The following is a 23,859-nucleotide window of genomic DNA, read 5'->3' as shown; positions in this document are numbered from 1 at the left end:
GTGGCAGAAGGGCCTCCTCTATAGAGAGCTCTCGAGTAAGTTGACCTACTCTTCCATGCCTAGCCAGATGCCCAACACTTTACTCCGCCACGCATGACCTGACGATGAACAAACTGCTGGGTCTACAGAGATGGGGGGGGGTTGGAGCAATGTAATAAAAACTTGCTCTCTCTTTCAACTACTGCGCCGAGAGGTCAAACCAAGTGACCTTAGCATTGCAAATCCAGTGTGCCAACCATTAAACCGCGGCTAGCATTCCCAGTAAATACTGTGAATAAAAATATGAAAAATAGCACATCACTGGGGTTCAACGTGCAATTAAAATTAATAATGGGCCACCTTTCGTCGCTAGTTATTCTGAAGATCACGGTGCAAAGCTAATCGGCGCAATTCACCTGAGTGTCTCGTACGGTAATCTCATTGAAGGGGGGCAGGGGGACGGGGGGGGGGTAGGAGGGGTGGAGGGGGACACCCCCCCCCCCCGCCCGACTTTGCAATGTGGCGGGATAAACGCAGGCGACACCGTTTCATCGCCAACCGCTGATACTCCCCCCCCTCCCCCCCCCCCCCCCCCCCCACTGTGCAGCTGTGCATATATCTCCGCGTTGGAACGGAGCATAAATCATTATGGGTGTCAGCCCCGTCCCATTTCGGCATTCACTCCGCCGAGGAGTGATGAATGTTGCTTTTGGTGTTCAAGGTGCCACCCCGCACAGTGAGGGCGTTGTCGGTCGGCCGCCCGGCTGAGGCGCGACCGACGGACGGTGCAGACGCGCAGACGCTCGGCGCTCGAGGACCGCGGTGATTTTAACCCGGAGTGGTGGCGCGTTTGGTTTGAACGGAGCGTTGCCGTTGGCGTGCATTGCATGTCTCGCACGCTCGTCGACGAACCGCAGGCAAGCAGGAAGGCAGTGAGCGCCCGCGAATAATTGCCCCACGTTCTGCAGTCGCTTTATATGTTAAGGTGTATATATATACACAGGCAATTAGTGTTTACGCGTGGGAGGAAACCGGAGCACCTGGTGAAAACCCACTGATGCGAGGGGGCAGTGCTCTTATCCCATAGAGAAGGAACAGATGATGTTGGTCGGCACTTCGACATGCCGCGTATTCCTGGCGAGCCGGGCTATGCGGCACCTCCTCGACTGCCCACGGGAAGGGAGTTTCGCAAACATCTGCGTGCGGATCCACTGACCCTCAAAGCAGCTGCCTCCAAAGTGCTGGATTGCAGGCTGCCACGACCGCCCAACTGGCTCAGGCCGACCGTGTGGTATTTTTAGCAGCCGCTTTGATGGAGATGTTTTTGGAAGGAGGCGAGGAATGAAAAATATGTCAGTGTCGTCATCATTAAGGTGCACCCAATCGTTATTAGCAGAGTGTAATGTTAGGCTAACATTTCAGGGGGTGGCTAATACAGAATAATTAGGGGGTTGGATTTGAGCGATGGCCTCTGCTGGAGAAGGGAAGATGAGAAGTGTGAAAGAAAGCAGCATAGGCGTTTGAGTCTTGGAGGCAGATTTTATCACAACGTGGTGACGAGAAAGGACTGACATTTGGACAGATAGTTTGCGAGTGCATAATCCTTCATTATCGTTCCCGTTCTAAATGTTCGAAGAGAATAGTCCTCGTGTTTTCCTGAGATTTCTTAAGGGAATTGATTTTGCGAGACGCAATTTGTTTTACGTGTGACGGGATTAAAACTTTGGTTGACGACTTCGTGCTTCCTGTTGACTCAAATCACGTGATAGTTTCAGCTTTTAAACAAAATCCATTTTGAAATTGATTATATTTCGCCTGCGATACCTCGCAATGCCAAAAAACAACAACACGCGCGCTGCTAATCTAGACACAGTGGAAATGTTATGCTTTTTAAATACACGTATATGAATGTTTGTATTAATATTTCCTCGAGTCAGTGAGGGACGAGATTGCGTATTGACTGAGCGCGCACATTCCACGTAATTGCAATCGCCTATTGAATTCCCACACTTGAAGATGCAATGAAGACGTCACCTCCGCAGCAACAACAACACGATACGGCCGAGCCTGCCTCAAGATTATTATTTCGGCGTTGCACCAATCAATAGTCTGTTGCGTTCGCTTGGCAAAGTCCTCCTCCAGCGGCGTGCCAAAGTGAAGGGAAATTAAAACGCCCGCTCGAAACGGCGGCGGTGTCGATCCAACAGCGACGTCGCCAAGATCCCCGCGAGCGGACCGGGGCAATTGTCTGCCCCCCCCCCCACCACCACCACCACCCCACCACTCGGTGCTCCGTGCCCAGCACAGGGAAGACGGCTTTTAAGTTTCGGTGAGGCGTGACGGTATTATGATCACGCTACGCGCGAGCTGGTGAGCGCCGGGGCGGGCGCGCGTGCGTGCCCACGATAGTCCGGTCCCGTGAGCAGCTTTCTGACGATGCGTTCCCGCGCGCGTCTCGTCCGCCAGCCGCGGGGATTTGCACCGACCTGCTGCCGCGCCGAACCGAGAGCCGTGACTATCACGACGGCCCAGTCTGCCGCACAACGGCTCTTCCCTCTTGCAACTCTTTTGTGCCGTGCGAATCTCGGGTTTACTCCGACGCCTGCATCCCCGGGGTCTGATTCTCAGATATCGCCCTCGGTCTTGTCCACTTGCCGTTGGTTTTCCCTGCCGCGGGGTTTTTTTTTACTTCTTTGCTTCAATGTCTGTGCTCCCCACGTTCGTCGACTCACACTGAGCAACGTGGTGAGTCGTGAAGTCAATTAACACAGGCGACCTGAACGGTGTCGGGTGACCTTCACCCAGGCAGTGGATGTGCAAAAGGGAAGTGTTTCTATTTGTTCAGCACATGCTGGAAAGGATCATTATGAATAACCACGGCACATTTGAATTTCAGGAGAGACTGAGAAGGTACCAGGCAGGCATCATCAATCAGTCAGTTTTATTCTATCTTAGTTCCAGGCTTGGAAAAAGGAATGGGAAAATTAAAAACCAGCCGTGAAGTTTCCTCGATTGCTACACATCTCTCTTTGGGGGGGATGACGGCCCATGGGCGAGACTGGTGACGGAGCGATAGCCGGAGGCGAGAAGGCTTCTGCAAGGAAGCCACCCTGGAGATGCAGCGATGATCTCGTTTCATGCGCAGGACTAAGATGGATCGCAGCGTTATTGGATTTGTGAGGGATGGCAAAGGTGTTGGGAAGTCTTCATCGAGCACTAGATTGCCAATTATTAAATAATTAGAAGATATTTTTTTTTGTTCCCAGAATAAATATGTATTCACATATGCATACATGTTCATGTTGTTACAGATGGGTGTTTTTTGGAATTGCTTTGAGTTTCAATACGAAAATAATGCACACACACGTTGATTATTTTCTGCATATTTGGTTTATTTCTGACTAAGATCGCAATTCTACATATTGCTTGTTGTGCTGAAAGTGGAACATTTTATATTTATAAAATTATTTAAAACTTTCTTATTTGTTTATTGACGAATTGTCATGAATGGCTCATTAATTATTTCTGTGAATGGAGTCTCTCCTGTGAGACAGAGAAGGTGGATCGATTCCCGTGCTCCTAATGTTGCGCTCCCTGCTAAATCTGGATATTCGTTAAGAGCCCATTCCGTACATTTCCTTGCGTTTTCATGGTCCTATTTCACCTTCAAAGACACAATCGAATAATCCTGCCATAATTTCACCAACAATTTCAACGGAGATTCTGGCTAACTTTACTCTTTTTTTACTGCATGGATGTAAGTTCATAAGACAAAATAATCTGTACCGTGAAATTAGAGAAGATAAATAATGCAATAAATAAGCCGATGAGACTCCTCCTTTATATATCTCTCCGCCCATCTAAAAACTAAATTGCTCATGACTTTTATTTCTTTACGAACGTTGTCGGGAGTGTTAAACAAGTTGGCTTTCAGTGACTTTCAGATCAGACTACATACGCTGGTAGCTCAGGGATGGTGAGTTTGAAACTTGAATTTCAGCCCCCAGTGAATTATTTGAGTTTCCAAGCAGAGTAATTTGATTTTCTTCCAAGAATGGACTACATGTTTGACCGCTTTAGTCAACTAGACGGAGAAAATAATAACTGTATTAAAGCCACGAACTCTTAAGACTTGATTAAAAATTCCACAGGTTGTTGTCAACGATTGTAAGAAGAAGAAATTATGCGTGGGTGGCTTAGAAGGAAGAGAGCTGAGCCTGCACAGCTAAGCACCTGGGTTTCAATCCAGGCAACGACCTGTGGTTAAACCGTGTTTTCAAGACGTGTGGCGAATTGATGGCCTCAGCCTGATCACCAATGATTTCCCCCCCCAAAAAAACAACATGACTGTACTGTATTTTTTTTTTCTACGCTCAATTTGGGCCACATTGCAGCTCTGCGAAAGAATACATTTAAAAAAATCATGTTTGACTGTTACGTGATGAACATTAACCTCGTATGCAGAGCCCGTGGGAAAGTACTGCCATCTTCGGTGAGGACCAGAGGTCACTGGGTGGAATCTCAGAGGTGTAGAGTTCGTGGGCCAGAGCAGAAATTGGTACCACTCAAGGTAACAAAAATGCAGTCGGACCAATTGATTAATAATTGCTAATACGAGTGAATTTAATCTTGGTTTGAAGCTTTCGTGACTGCAGGAATCCATACTCTTTGGTTCTTTCGGTAAAGTCACGTAGGTAGAAAAAGAAAACAAAATAAAAAAAATAACATCGCGACGTTTCGATCGCAACACAAGCGGTCGTCCTCAGGCAATCGAAACATCATGATTATATATTATTTTTTATTTTGTTTTATTTTTCCACCTACGTGACATTACTGACAGAAGCAAAGAGTGCGAGTGAATTACTTGATAACGCACCCGTTCAAAATGGTTATCACGTATTCTTGGTTCTTTCGGTAAAGTCACGTAGAAGGGAAACAATAAAATAATAAAAATATAAAGCAATTAAATTCTCTCGACGTTTCGACTGATTGTGTTGCAGTCGAAACGTCGTGAGAATTTTGTTGTTTTATATTTTTATTATTTTATCGTATCCCTTCTACGTGACTTTACCGAAAGAACCAAGAATATGAATCCCTGCAGTCACGAAAGCTTCAAATCAAAAGGTTATCACGTAATTCACTGTTTTTGGCGACATCGAGAAATTGGAACCAGTAACGCTATGATGCTACCTCAGGTGGAAGTGACGAGTGAAATATTCTATCTGCTCTGGGCCCATGGACTATAAGTGAGTAGCTCTCTGATATCTGCTTCACTTCCGTGGGTCATTCTGCAACGCGATCGGTTAGCACCGCTCCGCGAGAGGTCCGACGGCTGCTTCATCTTGACAGCGCGACAACAACGAAAAAAATCGCGATGCATCCGCGTAAAAAATGACGATTTTAAAGAACGACATTTTTCCTCAAGACAAAACGCCATTAACGAATCGCACGACCCGCGATGACCCGCCCGTGTCTGCCGCGCGTTCCAGGGCGGCCTCATCGCGCTGCTGCTGCTGCTGCTCCTGCTGCTCACGCTCGCCCTGTACACGCGCCGCGGCGGCAGCGGCGGCTCCTCGGGATGCTGCCGCGCCCAGCGCCACCGCCCGCCGATGCCGCCGCAGAAGAGCGCGAGCGCCGAGGCGGGCGACGAGATCCACTACATCCCGTCCGTGCTGCTGGGCGCCCACGGTCTCGACTCCCGCCGCTCCAACGCCCGCCTCCTGCAGGACTCGCACGCCGACGGTGATTGTCTGCCTCGTTTGACATTTTTTACTTTTTACTTTTGACGCATTTGCTGAGCTCAGGCCCAAATGGGGGAAGGAAAACAAAAGTCACGTGGCGAGGATGCATGCCGTACGCACCGTACGTAGCCGACCGTGCTAATCGGAGGTGCATTAATAAACAGACAGTGGTAGGTTCAAAGGTCGGGGGGAAAGGGATGTGGTGGGTTCGATCGTCTCCCCCCCCCCCCCCCCCACAACTCCAGCCCCGCCCCCCACCCCCATACAAAATTCTTATTTTATCGATGTTCACCAGGTGCGCTGAAGTTAGTTTTGTTTAAACGGGTGAGAACTCTGGAGACCACGAGGATCGGTCTCAGTTGCAGGAGAGACCCCGGGAATATTTTATTTTTTATCTCAGTACAGCACCTTCTGACCTCCGGCTGAAAGGCATTTTAGAAGTGTAAAGTATTATTATGAATGATTAGTCTGCCGTTAGGGGGTGATGATTGCTATGTGTAATCCCAATTGAGTAATTTGCAGTGTAACTGAACAATTTGGCAAATTTGAACCTTGACGTCAGCGCGCGATGGCCTCCTCTTGCGAGGGATCTTTGACGTCCACTGTGACACAGACGGTGCGTGTTGTTGTGGTTTATACGCGCAGTAATAATGGGGGCGGCCTGCTGGAGTCGAACCGGGAACCTCAATTGAGCAAGGTTCTGAGATCTCTGGGAAAAGAGACGATGGGAGGGAATTCCAAAGTGGAGCAGTGCAAGGTCAGAGGCAAGAAGAGAAGTGGTAAAATAGAGTCTCAACATGGGTGGAGGAATCAATGATATCATGATGATGTCAATGATACTGATGGTGATGATGGGGAGTGGTAGTATAGCGGTTAGACGCTGCGCTACGAACCCGGCCACCTGGGTTCAATTCCCGCTCACGGCCAACATCAGTGCCAACTATATCCGAACCAGTCCTGGGCCTCCCCTAGTTCGCCTTAGCCTCAAATGAGTACCTGGTGCGGTGTGTAAACATCGCCACTGGGGAGACAAAGGCGGTCGGGCGTGATGCTGTCCACCCACCCGCTCGTGTACCATTCCGGCCTTAATGGGGTGCTCGCTAACAGCACTTGCCCCAAAAGTCTGTTAAAGGCTATTCGGGGGATCTTTGGTGGTGGTGATGATTATGATGGTGCAAATGATGATGGCTCTTCACGGATATCCTGTACAGTTCTCCGATATGTCGGGCTATTTCACTGTGTGTTGTTTGGCACAGTGTCTGACATTCCCCCCCCCCCCCCCCCCCCACGTTCTGGGAGCTTCTTCGGGAACTGATATGAGCAGCTCGATTTCATCTCCCGATAATAGAGCGCTTATAGCAGCAGGTGGAGCGAAACGTCGGACAACGTGCCGAGCAGCACACAGTATAACCCGGAAACACATGGGGGAGAGCCCTTAAAAGCTACAAGGCGAAGGCTAATCCCGTCGTATATTTTGCATCGGTCACCAATGGAGGTTGTGTTATTTCTGCCATCGGCAGTTCCAGAAAGAAAATTTATTCAACTCCCGGCTTGGATGCACAACGCCACGATCGCCATACCATGCCAAATTTCTAAAAGTCAAAATGAATCGTTTCTAATTCGAGCTTTAACGAAACGGAACAAAAAAAAAACTTTCCCGTAAGATGAAGGAGTTCTCCGCTCTGATAACAGAAAGGTACGGCGCGTGCTGTGTGAGCGACTTAGTGGCTCCTATTTAATATTGCCACGAGCAATATCTTATTTTGCTCTTGCTGCTGCTGCTGCTGCTACAAAGTGCTCTGATACAATTCAGGGGAAATGATAAAGATATTGATCCACCTGCGGGTCGTGACAGCGGGGTTATAAGACCGCTGCGCGAAAGTAATAAACACGGCAAACAACGCATAACCCCACCCCGCGTACGATCGCAAACTTTTACCCGCGCGTTTTTCAGCAGCGCTTCAGCCATTGACCCAAACGCCACGGGGCAATTTGTTATTTGACACGTCAATATTCCGTTAGAATATGTAATATCATCTTTAATCCAGGACAGAAGTTATATTTCCCTTGGGATTTCACGGAACCGGCGTTTTGAACGCGTTGCTTCCCCGGGAGGGAGGCTGAGTCCAATCCGTGTCCCCAAAACCCGTTCGCCCCGACGGTCGAACTTTCACATGAGCTGCATCCACGGGGGGACCAGCCTCACAAAGTTTCGTTGGATCGCAGCTGTGATTGGAGAAACACTCGACACTCAGCTCGCGGGGGTGGGGAGGGGGTTATACATGTATAACCATACTTTACCGCGCTGGTCAATGTGGATTAGCAAAGTCGGGGAGCGTTAAAGGGCAAACACCAAAGTGCAGTGCACGGTGCGACGGTGGATATTGATGAAGTCCTCTGCTGCCCACCGTCACATCCCTGCCTCGGATAAGATACAGAACAGGCAAAGAGAAAAAGATTAAAAAAAAAAATATCCCCTCAGATGTGTATCGGTGTAGAGTGTGACGATGCGGCCTAGCGGGGGCTCGGTTTTCTAATCGACTGTTCGAGAGGTTCACCGTTCCGATCCAAACGGCCGCCCTGGTTAATGCTGCGGGGGGTGTATTAACGGTCAAAATACGCACCGTTGGAGAACGGTGACGTGTGCAAGCGTAGGGGCGTTGTGCGCCGGCATCACGGTCCACATTTGTAAAGGAAAAATGCCCACAAAGTACCCAATTGGAATCTGCATAGGAATTATTTCCCCCCCCGCCACCCACCCCCCCAACTGCGAAAACTTTGTGGGGACCTTCCTGAGCAAAGATTGTTGGTCAGACTCGGTGAGGCTTTCCTGGATAATAATAATAGTAATAGAAAATGCATGCAGTTAGGCCTCCGCATTCATCACCTTGCCCCATTCACTTTCCAAAATCCGCGCTAAAGATCCGCGCTGTGTGTTGTATAACGAGAGAGATTTTTTTTTTACCGGCTAGAGGAAGTTGTTTGTTAGACGACGTCGACGGCAAAAATTACGGACAACAGCGCGGAAAACATTCCCTCGTAAATAACTTTCATATTTACCCCCCCCACCAACACCACACCCCCCATGTCCCCTCCCCGTCGCAGCGGACGGGACACCGGTGCGCGAGACGCCGATCCTGGACGACTTTGACTTCGAGAACGGCGTGGGCGTGAGCGGCACGGTGCAGCGCATGAACCACCGGGGCGGCGGTGGCGGCGACGAGGATTACGGGAGTCAGGTGACGCGCACGCTCGAGAGCCTGGGCCGCGTGGACGAGGACTGCCACGGGCACTGCGACGCGAGCCCAGGTGCATCTGCCGCACTCCGGCCAAGCGCTCTCTCTCTCTCTCTCTCCCTCTCTCTCACCCACAGCTCCCTTGACCCCGCACCTACCAGACTTATCCCCTACCCCCCTCCCCCCACCCCCCCCGGCACCTTCCGATTGGCACGGTCGGTGGCGACGTACGGCGCGGGAGAAATTCAACGTACGTACGTACGTTCTGTGAAAAAGAGTTCCGTAGCTCATAGGACCTTCTGCAGGATTTTGTCGCGTCGGTGCTGACGGCGGCGGCTGACAAGTCCACCTAGCGATTTTTCCACGCAAAGCGGTGTGCGTGCGCCGCCTTGGCTGTCCCGTTCCCGTTCTTGACAACACGCCGTAAGTGTCTTTTGACGTCGTACAAACGTGCAGCCACGCGTGCTTCGGACGCGAAAAATGTTCGCGTTGTGCACGTCGTTGCGGGTTTGCTTCCCGCGCGGGAGATTTCCGCGCGGACGTTCTGTCCTCATGATATGACGGCGATAGAGCAATCGGAATGAAACTGATAATACACCAAAAAAAAAAACCGGGAATATTTCGCGCGAACAAAACTTTTTGTTGGTTGGTCAAACCGCGCGTCGGTGCCGGAAACGTAAAAATGTACCACACATTTGTTCGAACTTTTTTCCAATAGCCTCACATCAATAGTGCCTTTCTCACGCTCTTTCACACACACGCTCCGATGTTCCCTTGCACCTTGCATCTCGCGAGTTTTCGTTACACGGGGCCACCTTTTCACTTGCACGTGCGCGGGCGTCCGTATGAGACGTCGGCAGTTGCGGCGTGGATTGTTTTTAAATCCGGGTCACCTAATTTTGTCGCCGCCAGCAAATCTGCGGGATATCCGGGTCCGCGCAGCGGCGAGTGATTGTCCGGCGCAGTTGGTGCGGTAGCAGCCAGGGGTCCTTCTTTTTTTGGTTTTTGGCGAGCCTGCGAAATCGATAGTGTATTTCGCCAGCGTCAGGTTGGCGAGCCACGTTAGCGCCACGGCGAGGAGGCGAAGCCCCTCCCCCTCCCCCCCCCCACCCCCCGTGCGTCCACACACAACGCGGATCAATGCCGTCCCGTTCGCTGTCCGGCCCGCGTGGGGTCACCCCCCCACCCCTGCTCCACCCACCCCCCCCCCCATGATCGCGGCTCCCTTGAATGGTTCCTTCTTCCTTTTTTTAGGCGGCCGCGCAATAAATATCTGAAACGGCATCATGGGGCAATCAACAGACGCACACTCGCGAAATAGATTAAAATCAATCCACCGGCATCTGGCGGGGTGATGGCGGTTCATGGTGATACTCTGCCGAATTCGGTGCTCAACGCTTGGCCGGTTGGGAGATGGTTATCTGGAACGTTGTGGGTCCAGCTCTCCCGAAGCTTTTGTTTTTGCTATTTTTCTTCTTATTACCACCGCCGCCCGCCCGCCCCCCCCCCCGCCCCCCTGCTGTGTCTTGGCAAGCAAGGGAATCTCGCAATTCCCCCTTGTCGGGAGCGGTTTGTCAGATGCTATTACTGCGGCAGGGCGCTGCAGTTGCCATACACGGTAGCTCACCACGATTCCTACCCACCCACACATTTCGGCATCGGTTAAAGCGGCGCGCGCACATTTCTTCCCCCCTGCTCCCCCCTTGTTCCCCCTGGTTCCCCCTTGTTCCCCCTGGTTCCCCCCCCCCACTGCCCCCCCCCCCCCTCCGCATGACAGCCACGTGATTTCCTTTCACAAAAGCTCCTCACGCCTTTAATGCAAGACTTAATTTATCAAACGAGCCACACTGGAGAGGGATAAATGCAATTGCTCGTATGAATGATCTCTCACTGCTGCTCGTGAATTGTTAAACGCGCCACGCGATGCCGCCTGCCCTACCAAATTCTAAATTGACTCAACCTGTGCTCTGTAGAATTGGCGTGGAGATTCTGAATTATCATTTTTATTCTCTTCCCAAATCCAAATAGCCGCTCTTATTTTAATAAATGGGAGCGTTTTAACCGCGTGCCGTTTTCCCAGGCACTAATGTGCTCTCTCGCTGTTTACTGCCCTTTGTCAATCCACTGCTGGATCACAGTCTCTGCATCCCCGTGTCCGTCTTAAGGGGGTTGTTTGATCCCGTTCCACCACGCTGATCACCGTGCATTGATGAAGTCTGGGAGGCCCAGGACTGGTTCGGATATTGCTCGCCACCAATGTTAGCCGTGGCCAGGAATTGAACTCAGGCCACTGAGTTCATAGCTTAGTGTTCTAACCGCTGTGTTCTAACCACTACTCCCCCTCATCGTTTTGACAGCAGTTATTTACAACTATTGCCGATCCACTCGTGGACGAAGGCCTCCCAACTCCGTCAGTTGTGGTGATTTACTCTACTTCGCCAAAACTGGTCATTGCAGGTTGGTGAAGTGGGAGGGGGCCCTCGAACCGGCTCAGATATCGGTGACCACCGATGTTAATCATGACCGGGGATCTAACTCAGATTTGCCACGTTCGTAGCACGGTGCACGAGCCGCTGCTGAATTGTTAATGTTTGCTTTTAGAGCAGATGGAGCATTTTTTTGCAATGGACTTTATTGCCGAGCATGTAAAGTGAATGATGGTGGGTGCACTAACTGCTCGACTGAGTGAGAAAGCAATAACTCCTAATAAAATATATATATTAAAGGAAATGACAGTATTCATATACAGAATATATACTTGCAATCTGAAGGTCGCCAGTTCATCTTCCCTGCACGGCAGTTTCTTAAATGTTTCCCCGTTCGTGTCCATCCAACGTTCGATTGGCAGGTGGCGTTGGGTGGGGTCAGGTGTTTGGTGCTCCAGATCAGTCCTTCCACGACGTCTGCTCAGCATGGAGAAGTAGGCCAAACAAATACCCCCTTGAGGTTCTCTCTCGTGCTGCCTCCAGCGATGTCCCTTCCGCCAACAGCGGCGTGGGGAAGCAATTGCAGGGCTTTGACTTCATATGCATACAGTACTCTATATGCGTATAAATCCCTACCACAAGAACAAGTACACGGGGCTGCCATCTGGGCACGTTTGCAAATCGCATCGAGGTAAAGAATTGGGGTGTATTTGTTTATTTTTTATTTTTGTGGTTGCGTTTTCTCTTTCAATGTCATACTGCATTTATTTCTCTTGTTTTTTGTTGTTGTTTTACAAACCATTATTCTGCACTGCTTTATTCACACTATAAACCGCTCCGTTCCTCGGTGTTTGTGTGTGTGTTTGTGTGGAAGAACAAATATTTACTTTAAAGCAGAACTGTCTGCTGCCTGGCCGAGCAGAGAGAGTTTGGTAAGCGATTCATTATTCTATTAAGGATTCATGCGCAACTGTCGGAAGCAGGCGGGTGTTACGACTGTAGCATTTTAAGCCCCTGCAATGCTCTTTAGAGCTCATCCCTTCTGAAATCTAAACACAACCGGTCGCTGTTTTAATCAAAAAATGGAGAAAAAAATCCAAGAAATACAACCGTGACGAGCAAATGATATCCAGAAAAAAAGTGGAAGTGCCACTGCGCATGGTTTATAGATGCCAATATCAGTTTTATTGTCCCGTTTATGAGAAGGCTACCTCTTAGACGGTCTTGTCTTATGGCCGTTTTTATGTCTCGGCGTTTCTCTCTTAACTTCCTTTAGCCTGTGTCGCAGCACGCTCACCCATCAATACATAAACTCTTCTCCACTCTCTCCACTCTCTCTCTCTCTCTCACACACATAATGGCACAATAGCCGAGGCGACGGGCCGTGAAATTCCCAGCATGCACGGCGCGTGGTGCCTCCCCACCCGGTAAAATAAAAAACGCGTTTGCCGATCGACGTGGAAATTAAGCGATGATAAAAATCACGATGGAGGCACGCGTCGTTTTTATCCGTCGTTAAATCCACCGCAGGCAACGGGAGCCAACCTCGGCCCCGGCCCGGCTCGTCGTATTTTCTCTCCGTTGTGTGCAACGGGGCAGGGGGAGTCGGCAGACCTTTCCGCTCAAGGTCACGCCAAGGGTGACCTACTCTCTCTCTTGCTGCCCCAAATAAATACTAAATAAGTGTGCATGTCTATACGGAGATAACTCCCTCAGCACCACGTTCCACCTAGTCTTTGTCTGTTATTTTCTGCTTCTCCTTGGAATATTTAAACCCAGTTGTCAAGGTTTGTTTTTATACTTAATACTCCGTTTGTATCATTTTCTCTCTCTCTGCACTTAATTGCACTTTGTTTTGCCTCTGCAGTGAGGGTGTTAGAGCTTTGCCCTGATGTTGGGGTGTTGTTGCCAGTTGTAGTATAAACCATCGCAAGTGATATTTCCACGTCGTTTGCAATGTAAATTGGAGTGGAGTAAAGATATTATTTCACTTGAGGGATTTTAAGCAGCTTGGCTCACTGAGCTTTCACCGAGATGCATCTCTCCATCCTCATAGTCTTCCCACGAAGGCACAACGACAGTGAAACTCCTCGGGTCTGCGGTACCTTTTACCCACCCCCAATCCAGACGTCGGCATCGGTTGTACTGGTCTCTCCAAGCAGGAGCACGTCAACCATGTGGAGTTCGAGGAAACGTCCCAGGAAGTCGCTCTTGGTGCCTTAATAAGCCCCTCTACATTTATACGACACAGACGTAGTGACGGCCCCACGCTGCGGTTAGTTTGGCCCTGCAAAGGACCTTTTGGTTTTGCAATCCCAATCGGGAGGCCCCTTTCGGGCGTTCGACAGCCGGGTTTGATGACAGTTTGTGATAAGCGCGTAACAGTGGAGACAATTCGCCGATGATGTTGGCCCCAGCCGGGGGGAATCAAGCGCAGGTGAAGCCTCAACTTCTCACGTTCATCACCTTGCACCAGGTGAGGACTCAAGAGTCCAGGGACAGTCTCATTTACAACAGTGGCCTGGGGCATTCGTCTGCCTGTAGGGAGGTCGGGGCGATGATTGTTATGTTTCATCCCAATTGAGCAATTTGTGGTGTAACTCCCCACCTTGGCAACCTTGGACCCTGACGCCGGCACACGATGGCCTACTCGCGTGAATGACGTCAAGAGACCTTTAGCGTCCGCGGCGAGTAAAGCAAACGGTGCATGGTCGTATTATTCCTACTGCGGTAATTACACACTGCAGTATGAATCAGGCCCGGCGGCTGGACTTGAAGCGTGAGCATCCGTAGCCTGCGGTCGAAAGCACTGCGGCTAGGCGATGCCGTCGCACGCGACGCGGGGTTATTGTACAGTGTGCTGTCCGCAGTCCCACCGCTGCACCCCATGTATGCCCCGTTCGTGACCGTGCAAGTGTTCGCAATGCGTACGGAGTCCGACTCACAGTGCACCCTTTTCTGTTGCTTGAATGCAACTGGCGGAAAGTGATGATTTTTTGACGGCTTTTTTTGCCAAACTTTTTTCTGCGTAGAGTTTGACAACATTGACCCGCTATGCATTTAAAAACAAATATCGTAACTTATTGAAAAAAAAACAACCTCTGTCTCCCCCATGACAATTTTCGTTCTGCTAAGATTGTGAAGCAGCATCTGCTGTTCTATTTATTATACTTCAAATTGTGTAAACTTACACGCATTAAATATTCCACGGTGGTCCCGTTTGCAGCCTGCACTGAGTTCCAGAATCTTCTTCCTTGGTTTTACTGTTTTCAGGACTCACAGACAAGTTTCCCTGTTTTTTTTTATTTCTGTAAACTTTCAAGCACTGGCTTCAGATGACTTGCGGAGCACAGGACGCAGAACGCCAATGGGCCAGCAATCAACAGCGAATGAATAATAGTTAATGCGTTTCTTAGATTGAGCGAGGTCATTATAAGATGTTGGGAAAAAGAGAGACGTTGTGAGGGACTTCCAAACGTCGAAGAGTTCGAGGGGAGAAGCAGAAAGAGAAGTGTTTTGACCTGCAGTGTGGTGGTTCAAGAGAGTATGGCTGGGGATAACCACACCGATAATGCACAATGCGAGTTTTCTCACGTCTTATATCGTGGTGGAGTCACAGTGGTAAGATGTTAACTACCTCGTCTGGCATTCAGGATGGTTGTGGGTTCAATCGTGACCCTGGCGTCTATATATTTGGAGTTTGCGTGTTTTCCTCGTGGCCGCGTGGATATTTCTCCTGGTCCTCTGGTTTTTCCCTCCACATTTAGAAACGATGTCACGACGCGTTTAGAGTATTTGGCTGCTGCTATAGATGTCGACATGATGATAAGCAACTGCATTGAGCTATAATTTGCGTCCAGGTTGCTTCTGACAAAGATATATATAGCTCAGTGTATCTTACGTCGTAAAATAAAATACAATTATTTAGTGTAAATAGTTTATAGAGTCCTCAAACATTGGTGGAACAGTCGACGAGCGATAATAGCGATAGAAGAGTGATATGGAGGTGAGTGAATGCCAGTGAGCGAGTGGCTGTGGAGTGAATCGCCGAGTCCTGGATCATCAATCACCCCGACTGTTTTACATTTAATTGTCTGTTGCAGTGAAGGTAGGAACTGGGCACTCTACCTGCCATATACGACATCAGCAGGATTCCAACTTTGGCTGAACTTGAGCTGTGTATGGCCGTCATAATTGTTGATAGTGAAAGATGGAGTTGTCGCGCTAAAAATAAAATCGAGTTTCTTAAATGTCTCCTGCACATTCGTAGCATGGCCATTCCATGATGGCATTGACGCTGTCTCTGGTACCGCATATCCATCACGGACAGCATTGTGCATAGGATGGTTACAGTGTACCCAGGAGGATTCATCGTTGTACGAGTTTTGGCTGTCGCGTTAAAAGCTGAATGTTGGGCAAGCTTCTCTGAGTAAATCAATAGCAGCGTGCTGGCTAACGATGGCGATTTCAAAACCATTGCAATTCAGCCATCGATAAATAGGTGTCTCTCGTGAGCAGTCACTTCCAGACAACCTCTCCGTTTGCCCACTCTCCAGGGGAGGTAAAAAAAAAACATCGTCGATTTGTTGTTGTGCAGTTGAGATCACTCCGCTGCCTTTGCTTTGGCAAGCTGTGACCGTAAATGGCAAGCGAACATCTGAATAAACCGGTAGTGCAATCGTGATTCACCCGGTTACATGGGACTCCCTTGCCAGGCTTCGACAATTACCTTAGCGACACATGCATTCTCGAATTTGTTTTTGTTCCTCTACCCAGTTGTATCCCTCTTGATCGTTTAGCAGAAGGGATGGAACGATGAAATCGGCTCGTTCGCAGGAGTCAGACGTTGCCGTCGTATTGCAAGACCGCGAGAGGTGGCGACGGACTTGTGGAGGCCTTCATCCAGCAGTGGATAAATCACGGCTGATGACGACGACGACGATGCTGATGAAATTGGGGGTAGGCGGGAGTTTAACGACCCTCTTCATCAACCCCACCCCACCCCCCGCCGCTCTCGCCCCACCGTCGTCCATCAGGCCGGGACGAGACGGTGGAGTCGCTGGTGATGAAGTTCAAGGAGAGCTTCCGCGCCAACGCCCCCGTGGAGCTCAACCGGCTGCAGCAGGTGCCTACGCCGTGCGGCTCCGACAACCGGCGCAAGCGGCGGCGCCGCAGCCGCAGTCGAGGTGAGAAGCCGATGGCGGCGGCGGCAGCGGCGGCGGCGACGGTGGGCAAGCACATGGTGCCAACCGAGCGACAACTAAGCAAAGGCCTATTGGCATCACAAGTGGCTCAAGAGGCCCGAGGCTTCACGTTTACTTCGTGCCTAAGCCAACACGTATGTACGTACGTACGCACGTGTGCTGAACTTCTTTCGCACCGTACGTAGCCAACCGTGCTAATCGGAGGTGCGGGGGAAGGACGACAACCCAAAACACAAAAAAGCAGTCCTACGGAAATGAGTTTTCAAAAGCAGGTGACACAGCAGGTGTTTCCCCGTCGATGGCCGATGCACCGATCTTTGCCGTGTAACAACCCAGCACCTCGTAACAACTCGCGTAGATTCATATACCCAAGTTTGGCCGGTGTTGCGGCTTTTGTCAGCCACGGCGAGTTTCCCTGCAGATGTACCAAGCATTTCCTAAACAAGGGGGCCTGGATTCATGAAATAGTAATAATAATAATAATAGGGATCGTTTACAATATCAGCTCAAATTGAGAGAGTAATTAACGTCGCGCAAATTTTTTTTCAAAAACTCAACATGTTCGTTGATAATATTAGCCCCAAAGAGGAAAAATACATGCAGGAGTACTTTTATTCGTGGCCCTATTACCATCAACTCTGTTATCCGTGGCAGCTGGAGGGTCCGTGAAGACTCCCAATTATCCACTTCCTTATTTCTTCATATTATCCATGGTGATCCACAATGTTACCCATAATGCGTGCAAACGCGTCTTCCTAACGTACGTGATTTTTTGTACATAATCGGAGATACATGGCAAGTGATTCCTATTACCGACGGGGTTGCCTGCATATCTTTCCCAGTGGATGAGAGGAGTAAAATTGGCGATAACCCCGCGAACAACATGATCCCCCAAAGAGCTCCCCCACAACACCGCAAATGAGAGAGTAGTTCTGTAATAGTTGACGTTTCGGGCAATGGTCCATTTCTGCAGCAAGGAAATATTTTTCCTCTTTCGGGCAGTGTTATTGACGAAAGTGTTGCTTTTTTGTTTGTTATTGTGATCTTGCACTACTGCCAATGCAGCATACGTTCATTTTGGTCTAATGAACATCAAAAAAAATTCCATTAAAGCAAACAAGCGAGTTAATCTCTCATCTCTATCTTGTCGGGAACTCTCTTCTCATCATCTCACGACATTTGTCTGGCGTGCCACATCTCTCATGACACGACATCTCTGTCTCATCTGTATCCTCTCCTTTCACTATTCCACCACGACTTTTTGTCCACATTCGTTCATCTCACTACGTCTCGATCGCTTGAAAAGGTGTCGGGGGTGGGGGGAGGTTGGCGGAGGCAGGGGTGAGGGTAGGGGGCCAAAAATAAATTCTGCTTAGGGCCCTCAATGGGCCAGCAGCGACACTGTTTGCCAAAGTGACGGAGCGCTGCGGTGCGGTGCAAATATTATTAACAAGTGCTAGCGGATCAATTAACACACTGGACCTCTCAGTGTAGTGTAATGGATGTAACACACACACACTGAGGCTCACAAAATCTATGCCGCAAAATCCCTTCTCTCCCGGCGGGATTTGCTCAGCGAGCGGTGCACAGCAATACTTTCCCACACATTTAAACGATCGAATGGAACTAATGGAAATTACAATAATGCCGCTTTTGGGGTGAGGTGACGACGTGGCCGGGCGGTAGTGCGCTTGCCGCTTGTTAAAGATGCCGTAGGTGGGCGCAGCGGTGGAGGGATGTTAACAACCTCGCCTGGCATACAGGAGGTCGTGGGTTCGATTCTGATTCTGACGCTTGTATATATGGAGTTTGCATGTTCTCCCCGTGGTCGTGCGGATTTTTCTCCGGGTGCTCTGGTTTGTCCCTCCACATTTAGAATCAACATACATTTAGAGTATTTGGGTGGTATACATTTTAACATAAAGTCACTTCATTGAGCTATAATTTGTGGCCAGGTCGCTCCTGAAAAATAGCTGGAAAGCTCAGTGGGGCCTTGCTTGGTAAAATAAAAAAAAGAAGAAGTTCAGTTTCGTTTTAATTTGCGATTCGAGCCCAGCAAACCACCCTGGTTAACACTGCGGGTGAATTGACCGTTAACCGTGGATATGCTTGGTATGCTTCGCAGATGACATGAAGGATCCCCTTGACGTTATTCGTAAAGGAGTAGACACGTGCTCGGGGGTCATGTTCCACCTTCTCCTCATTTGAAATGTACTTACAAGTCACCTGGTTGTTTATGGTCATAATAAGTAATGAAAACAATTCTGTGATTCTAAGTTAACAGTCGTGGACAAATAACAAATAAGTGGATACAGCCACATAGCAGCATCCCCCCAACTCTGAAACTACTGCAGAACCACTAAAATTTGTGCGCTCTAAGAACGGCGCAAATACCAAATATAGAATTGATTGTGATGATTTGCTTGGTGGTGTGGATGGTGGTGGTGGTGGCTCGTGAAGGACGCTGCTACTGGGCAGTTGGAGGCATTCACCCTCCAATAGCAACAACTGAGGGCTGAGGAGCGACGCTCACAACAACGAGCGAAGCTCGGACGGCTATAAGGCAACGAGTTGGCACAGGAGGGGGTACAGCTGGTGGTGCATCTACCGGTCATCTCAGTCAGCCAGCCCGTGGCACCTGGGTCTGTACCGTGACCTCCTGTCAGTGAACCTTTGACACTTCACGTGGCCTCAAAGTGCACCTGGCATTGCACAGGCGCAGTGATGACGTCACTGTCACCGAGTGGTGAATGGCGCGGTATTGGTATCGGTGGTGGGCGTCTGATGCCGTGCTTAGACGAAGTCGATGGGGCCTTTGGCTTGGCCAAGGTGGGCAGTTAGGGCCTACAGTCTATGGCGAGAGTAGGGCGGCAATGCTGGTGGTACCGGCCGTTCAGGGACCCTGAGGGAAGAAAAAAACAACGTGAGTGCATTCCAAACATGACATGATGGAGGTGCTACGTTACTTATTTTTATTACGGTTGCGTAAAATAAATGTTTTCGTTATTAATAACAATTGACCGATTACAATTGGAGTTATATTTAGGAGTGCTATTGGAATGATACGGTGATATTGTATTTGGTGTCGCCTCAATGCGTTTTTTTTTTGTTGTATAAATCCTGGGCCACCGTTGAGCTACTTGGGGCATGAAGCTTTTTTGTATCAGTTTGCTTACCTTCGGCGTCACCGCTGCAGATAAAAGTGTGAGACCGAGATTGGCGGATGGACCCTGCCTGCTTCGTCTTAAATATGTGGAGGGGAAAGGTGCATTCAGACCCATGGAGAGAGAGAGAGAAAGGAGAGAAGCAATACAACAACAAAAATGGTTGGCACTGAGGTTTGCTGAACGTTTAAAGAATGTAAGCCGTTGCCGTGTGAATGACGGGGATTGAGTCAAAATGCGAGCGGAAATGCCCCCGAGTCATCATGCTCAGCGGCATCCTTTACATAAACTTGTTTGGATAAAGGTTACGACCTCTGCGCCCGAGTGTTTGTTTGCCCGTTTCAAGTTGAAGACGGGGACGCGTGTCAAGGCCTCAGATTCCTTCTCGAGACAATTCGCCGGACTAACTCCAGCCTGTTCTCAAATGGCACACCATAATAGGCAGCATTTTCTTCAATATTCCATGAATGCTTTACCCTTATGGGACTTGACATTTCGAGAGAAAAAAAAACAATGTTTGTCTTTCGGGGTAATTGCCACAGGTACGATGCTATTTCAAGCTTGCTCTATCAGCAGCGAACGGCCGTGCGGCAGACAGGGAGTGCATGTTTTTTTTGTTGATGCCCAAAACACCCAGGCAAATTGGTATATGGGACCAGTCGACCATATCAATGCAAGGAAACGGTTTATTTTGTATCTCAAATGCATTTAACCTTGAGGTCTTTCCTCCCACGGAATTTCAAATCCCAAGAAGCCAGGGCACTCGCACGCCTATTCAAAGATTGATGCTTTGACAAGGGAGCCATTTGTGTCAATTAAAACAGCCATCATTCATGCAATAATATATAATACACCATAGCATTAAACTTGGATGACCCGCCCAGATTAATACACACGTTTTTCTGCTTTACGCTACCAATTATTATATATGTGCAAAAAGATTAAGTTTGAGTGTGGGGTTTTTTCCCCTTCATTTTACTGAAAGTACTCTACTGACATTTGGTTAACCAGTTAATTAGAAGAGAATCACTCTCACAATTATGTGGGTGTTGACTTGGAAAGAGACCAACATTTGTTCCGGACATTCCTTAACATAATTATAATCGCTGAACTATTATGTCACGATGTGTTTTCGTTTTTATTTTGAGGAGCCAAGGTTAATTTAGTGGTTTGAATACATTTAGTAGTAGATGTTATGCCACGCATGCCATTGTAGGGCAATTTGTAGTATCCAGCAGTCGTCTTTTTATGCAAATGTGGCTTGCAGTAGACGCATTTATTGGCGATATGAAGGGTACAAGCCCAGGGGTATTGCACAGATGTGTGCAATGTGATTTTTTTTTTTTTACAAAACCGTTGTCATCCCCCCCCCAACTTAATCGTGATTGTGTGTTATCGGTGTTACGTCATCATGAGATGACGTCTCCATTCGCTTCTTTCAAAGCAGAGTAGGGCAACCCCTTTGTGCTAGAGAATGGCCCACGTGGCCCCACCACAGAGAGAGCAGTCGCGCGACAGTCGGAGCGATTGTTTTTAATTAACAAGATCGGCAATTTCACCAAATGAAGAACCAAAATTAACGTGCTGTCATTGGTGACCGGGCTGGCACAATCGACTCACTCCACTTGATAACCTGGTTTAATCACAGGCGGTTTTGCCTGAATTTAAACCCAGGATTTCAAGCCGTGTTGGCTCAGCACTCTTGAACCCGGATCCACCTGTGACCACCTTGTGCTAATGCGTTTAGTGAGTGGCCACAAAACGCAGTTTTCTACAAAGACAACTGCAGGTGTGTGTGGGAGTGATTATAATTATTCGTTAAATAAACTTTTGTTGCCATTGTTGTTTTGCATATATGTTAAAAACATATTTCTACCTATGAATACCGCTTCTCTTGCGGGAGTGATAAATAATCCATACATTTGCGAGGAAAAAAAAAACACGAATACATGAAATTAAACAAAACGGTGCCTTCAGTGCAGGTGTACCCTTCCAATGGATCACAAAGTTTACAGGGCCCTCTAACTAGGCCACGTTGTCACGGCGACCAGGCACTGCCAGATTTTCCTCGCATAACGCCGATTCTCGTGAAACGCACGCTTTATTTCCTACCTTCCAATCAGGATGGAGAACCAAGTCGATCTATTGCGAAGTTAGGAGTTTTTTTTATTGATGTAATTGTTATTGCCTGTTCGTGGTAAAACATAGCCACGGGCTGCAAGGCTGACGCTGCCGCCAGAACGATATTGAGCAGCTCATGTTGCTGAGATTGGGTCTCTTTGTTTTGTTACAATTTGCAGCAGGCGGTGGTTGCCTTGCTCTCCCCACATCCCACTGCCTGGACGGTTCACCCATAGCCCTATGGACATGGCAGAAAGGAAATCGATTTACCTATACCCCCCTTTATCCGCTCTCTCTACTATCCGCAACCCACCCCCCCCCCCCCCCCCCTTATCGTTCATATATGTATGTTGAACTTCTTTCGCGCCGTACGTAGCCAATCGTGGTAATCGGTGGTAGCGGGGGAGGGATAACAAGCTCAACACAAGCAGCTTGTGTTGATGTATTGATTCTTCTTATTATTATGATTATCAGTGCTTATCTGCGACAAAAAGAGGAGCCACGCCCCATGAGTATAGGGGAGAACTGCAGGTCATGAGTGTTGCATTATCACGCAACCAACACAAAAAAAACGGATTTGGATCTAGAATCTTCCCAGGACAGCTCCCTCCTCAAAAAAAGAGGATGATCGTGGAGAAACGAGGACAGCCGGAAACCCTACCCAGAAACGGTTTCCCTGTAGCATTAAATGCATCCTATTATCCCCACGTATACCACAGATGATAGAAGTTACATGCAGTGTGCAGCAGACCCTTCTTGTTATCTGTGCCTAACTGCGGAATAAGAAGTCAGCGGATGTGGCCGCCCAGGAGCACTGAACTCCCCATATTATTCTTGTCCTGTGAAGAAGGGCCATCTATAAACCTGCGTTTAGAGGCTGCTATAAATTTCCACATTTATAAATATCCTTTGTGGTGGCCAAGGTCGCTTCTGATAAAAAAAAAGGGCTATATAGCTCAGTGAGCTCTTCCTGGTAAAATAAAAATTGTTCAGTTTTATTTGAGTTTCATTGCCCGAAGCGTTACCCATTGTATTATTTTCCTTTTAAGGCCACAGTGTAATTTACGAATGTGCTGATTTTGTTTTCTATCAAACTGGAATAGCCACGCACATAGTAGCGGTCATTTTCACGGAAACAAGGATCCGGCAATAGCATCCCCCTCCCCCTCCACGCCCTCCCACATCACCTAGGAGAAGTTTCAATGTATTCGCCTGTGCATGTGTGTGCGTCAGTGTGGGCCATGGGTCATCTGGTTTGTGTTGAAGAGCCAAACCTCTGCATATGTGTGTGTGAGTGCATATATATAATGTGTGTATATATATAAATGCACAATGTTGCAATTGACAAACATTTGCTCTGCTCATCTGTGCTATGATGTGTGAATGTGCACGTTTGTGCTCTACGCGGGGAGCGGTAGTGTAACGGTTAGCGCGCTGCACTACGAAACCTGGCCAACCAGGTTCGATTCCGCCTTACGGCCAACACCACTGGCGATTATATGAACCGGTCCTGGGCCTCCCCTAGGTCAACTTAGCCGCAAGTGAGTACCTGGTGCAGTGTGCAAATATTGCCACGAGGGAGACAAAGGCGGCCGGGTGTGGTACTGGCCACCTCGCCCCCTCGTGTGCCGTGCTAGCCTTCATAGGTGCTCGCAAACAGCACTTTCTCATACAGTCTCTTAAGACTATGAAGGGGATCTCTGTCATTGTGGGCCATGGGTCATATTGTTTGTGTTGAAGAGCCAAACCCCTGCATATGTGTGTGTATATACCGTGTGTACATATATATAAATGCACAATGTGGAATTGACAAACATTTGCTCTGCTCATCTGTGCTATGATGTGGGAATGTGCACGTTTGTGCTCCACGTGCATGGCCCTCGGACTGTTGTGCAGCCCAAATGCTTCGTCTCTTAACCCTCTCACGTTCCGAGACGTCTGCAAGTGGCAGGGTGGGTGTCCCGTTCACCGCTGAATCTCAGAACCCT

General features: G+C 48.9%; 1 protein-coding gene across 3 annotated transcripts in view; it reads left to right on the top strand.

Moving 5' to 3' along the window:
* The window catches only part of LOC116953184 (astrotactin-2-like), a 483,535-nt gene that overhangs the window by 109,638 nt on the left and 350,038 nt on the right, over positions 1 to 23,859 (top strand). For all 3 annotated transcript variants that reach the window (XM_032973126.2, XM_032973123.2, XM_032973125.2), the window contains exons 3-5: positions 5,469 to 5,721; positions 8,826 to 9,029; positions 16,419 to 16,568. In XM_032973126.2, coding sequence (XP_032829017.2) covers positions 5,469 to 5,721; positions 8,826 to 9,029; positions 16,419 to 16,568 — 607 coding nt within the window. The remainder of the gene's footprint in view (positions 1 to 5,468; positions 5,722 to 8,825; positions 9,030 to 16,418; positions 16,569 to 23,859) is intronic.

This window comes from Petromyzon marinus, chromosome 50 (genome assembly GCF_048934315.1).
Source record: "Petromyzon marinus isolate PM22_M1 ecotype Great Lakes invasive population chromosome 50, UKy_Petmar_22M1.pri1.0, whole genome shotgun sequence".
In the NCBI taxonomy this organism is placed as follows: domain Eukaryota; kingdom Metazoa; phylum Chordata; class Hyperoartia; order Petromyzontiformes; family Petromyzontidae; genus Petromyzon; species Petromyzon marinus.
Note: the sequence above shows the minus strand (reverse complement) of the source record. Positions and strands in the feature narration are given on the sequence as shown.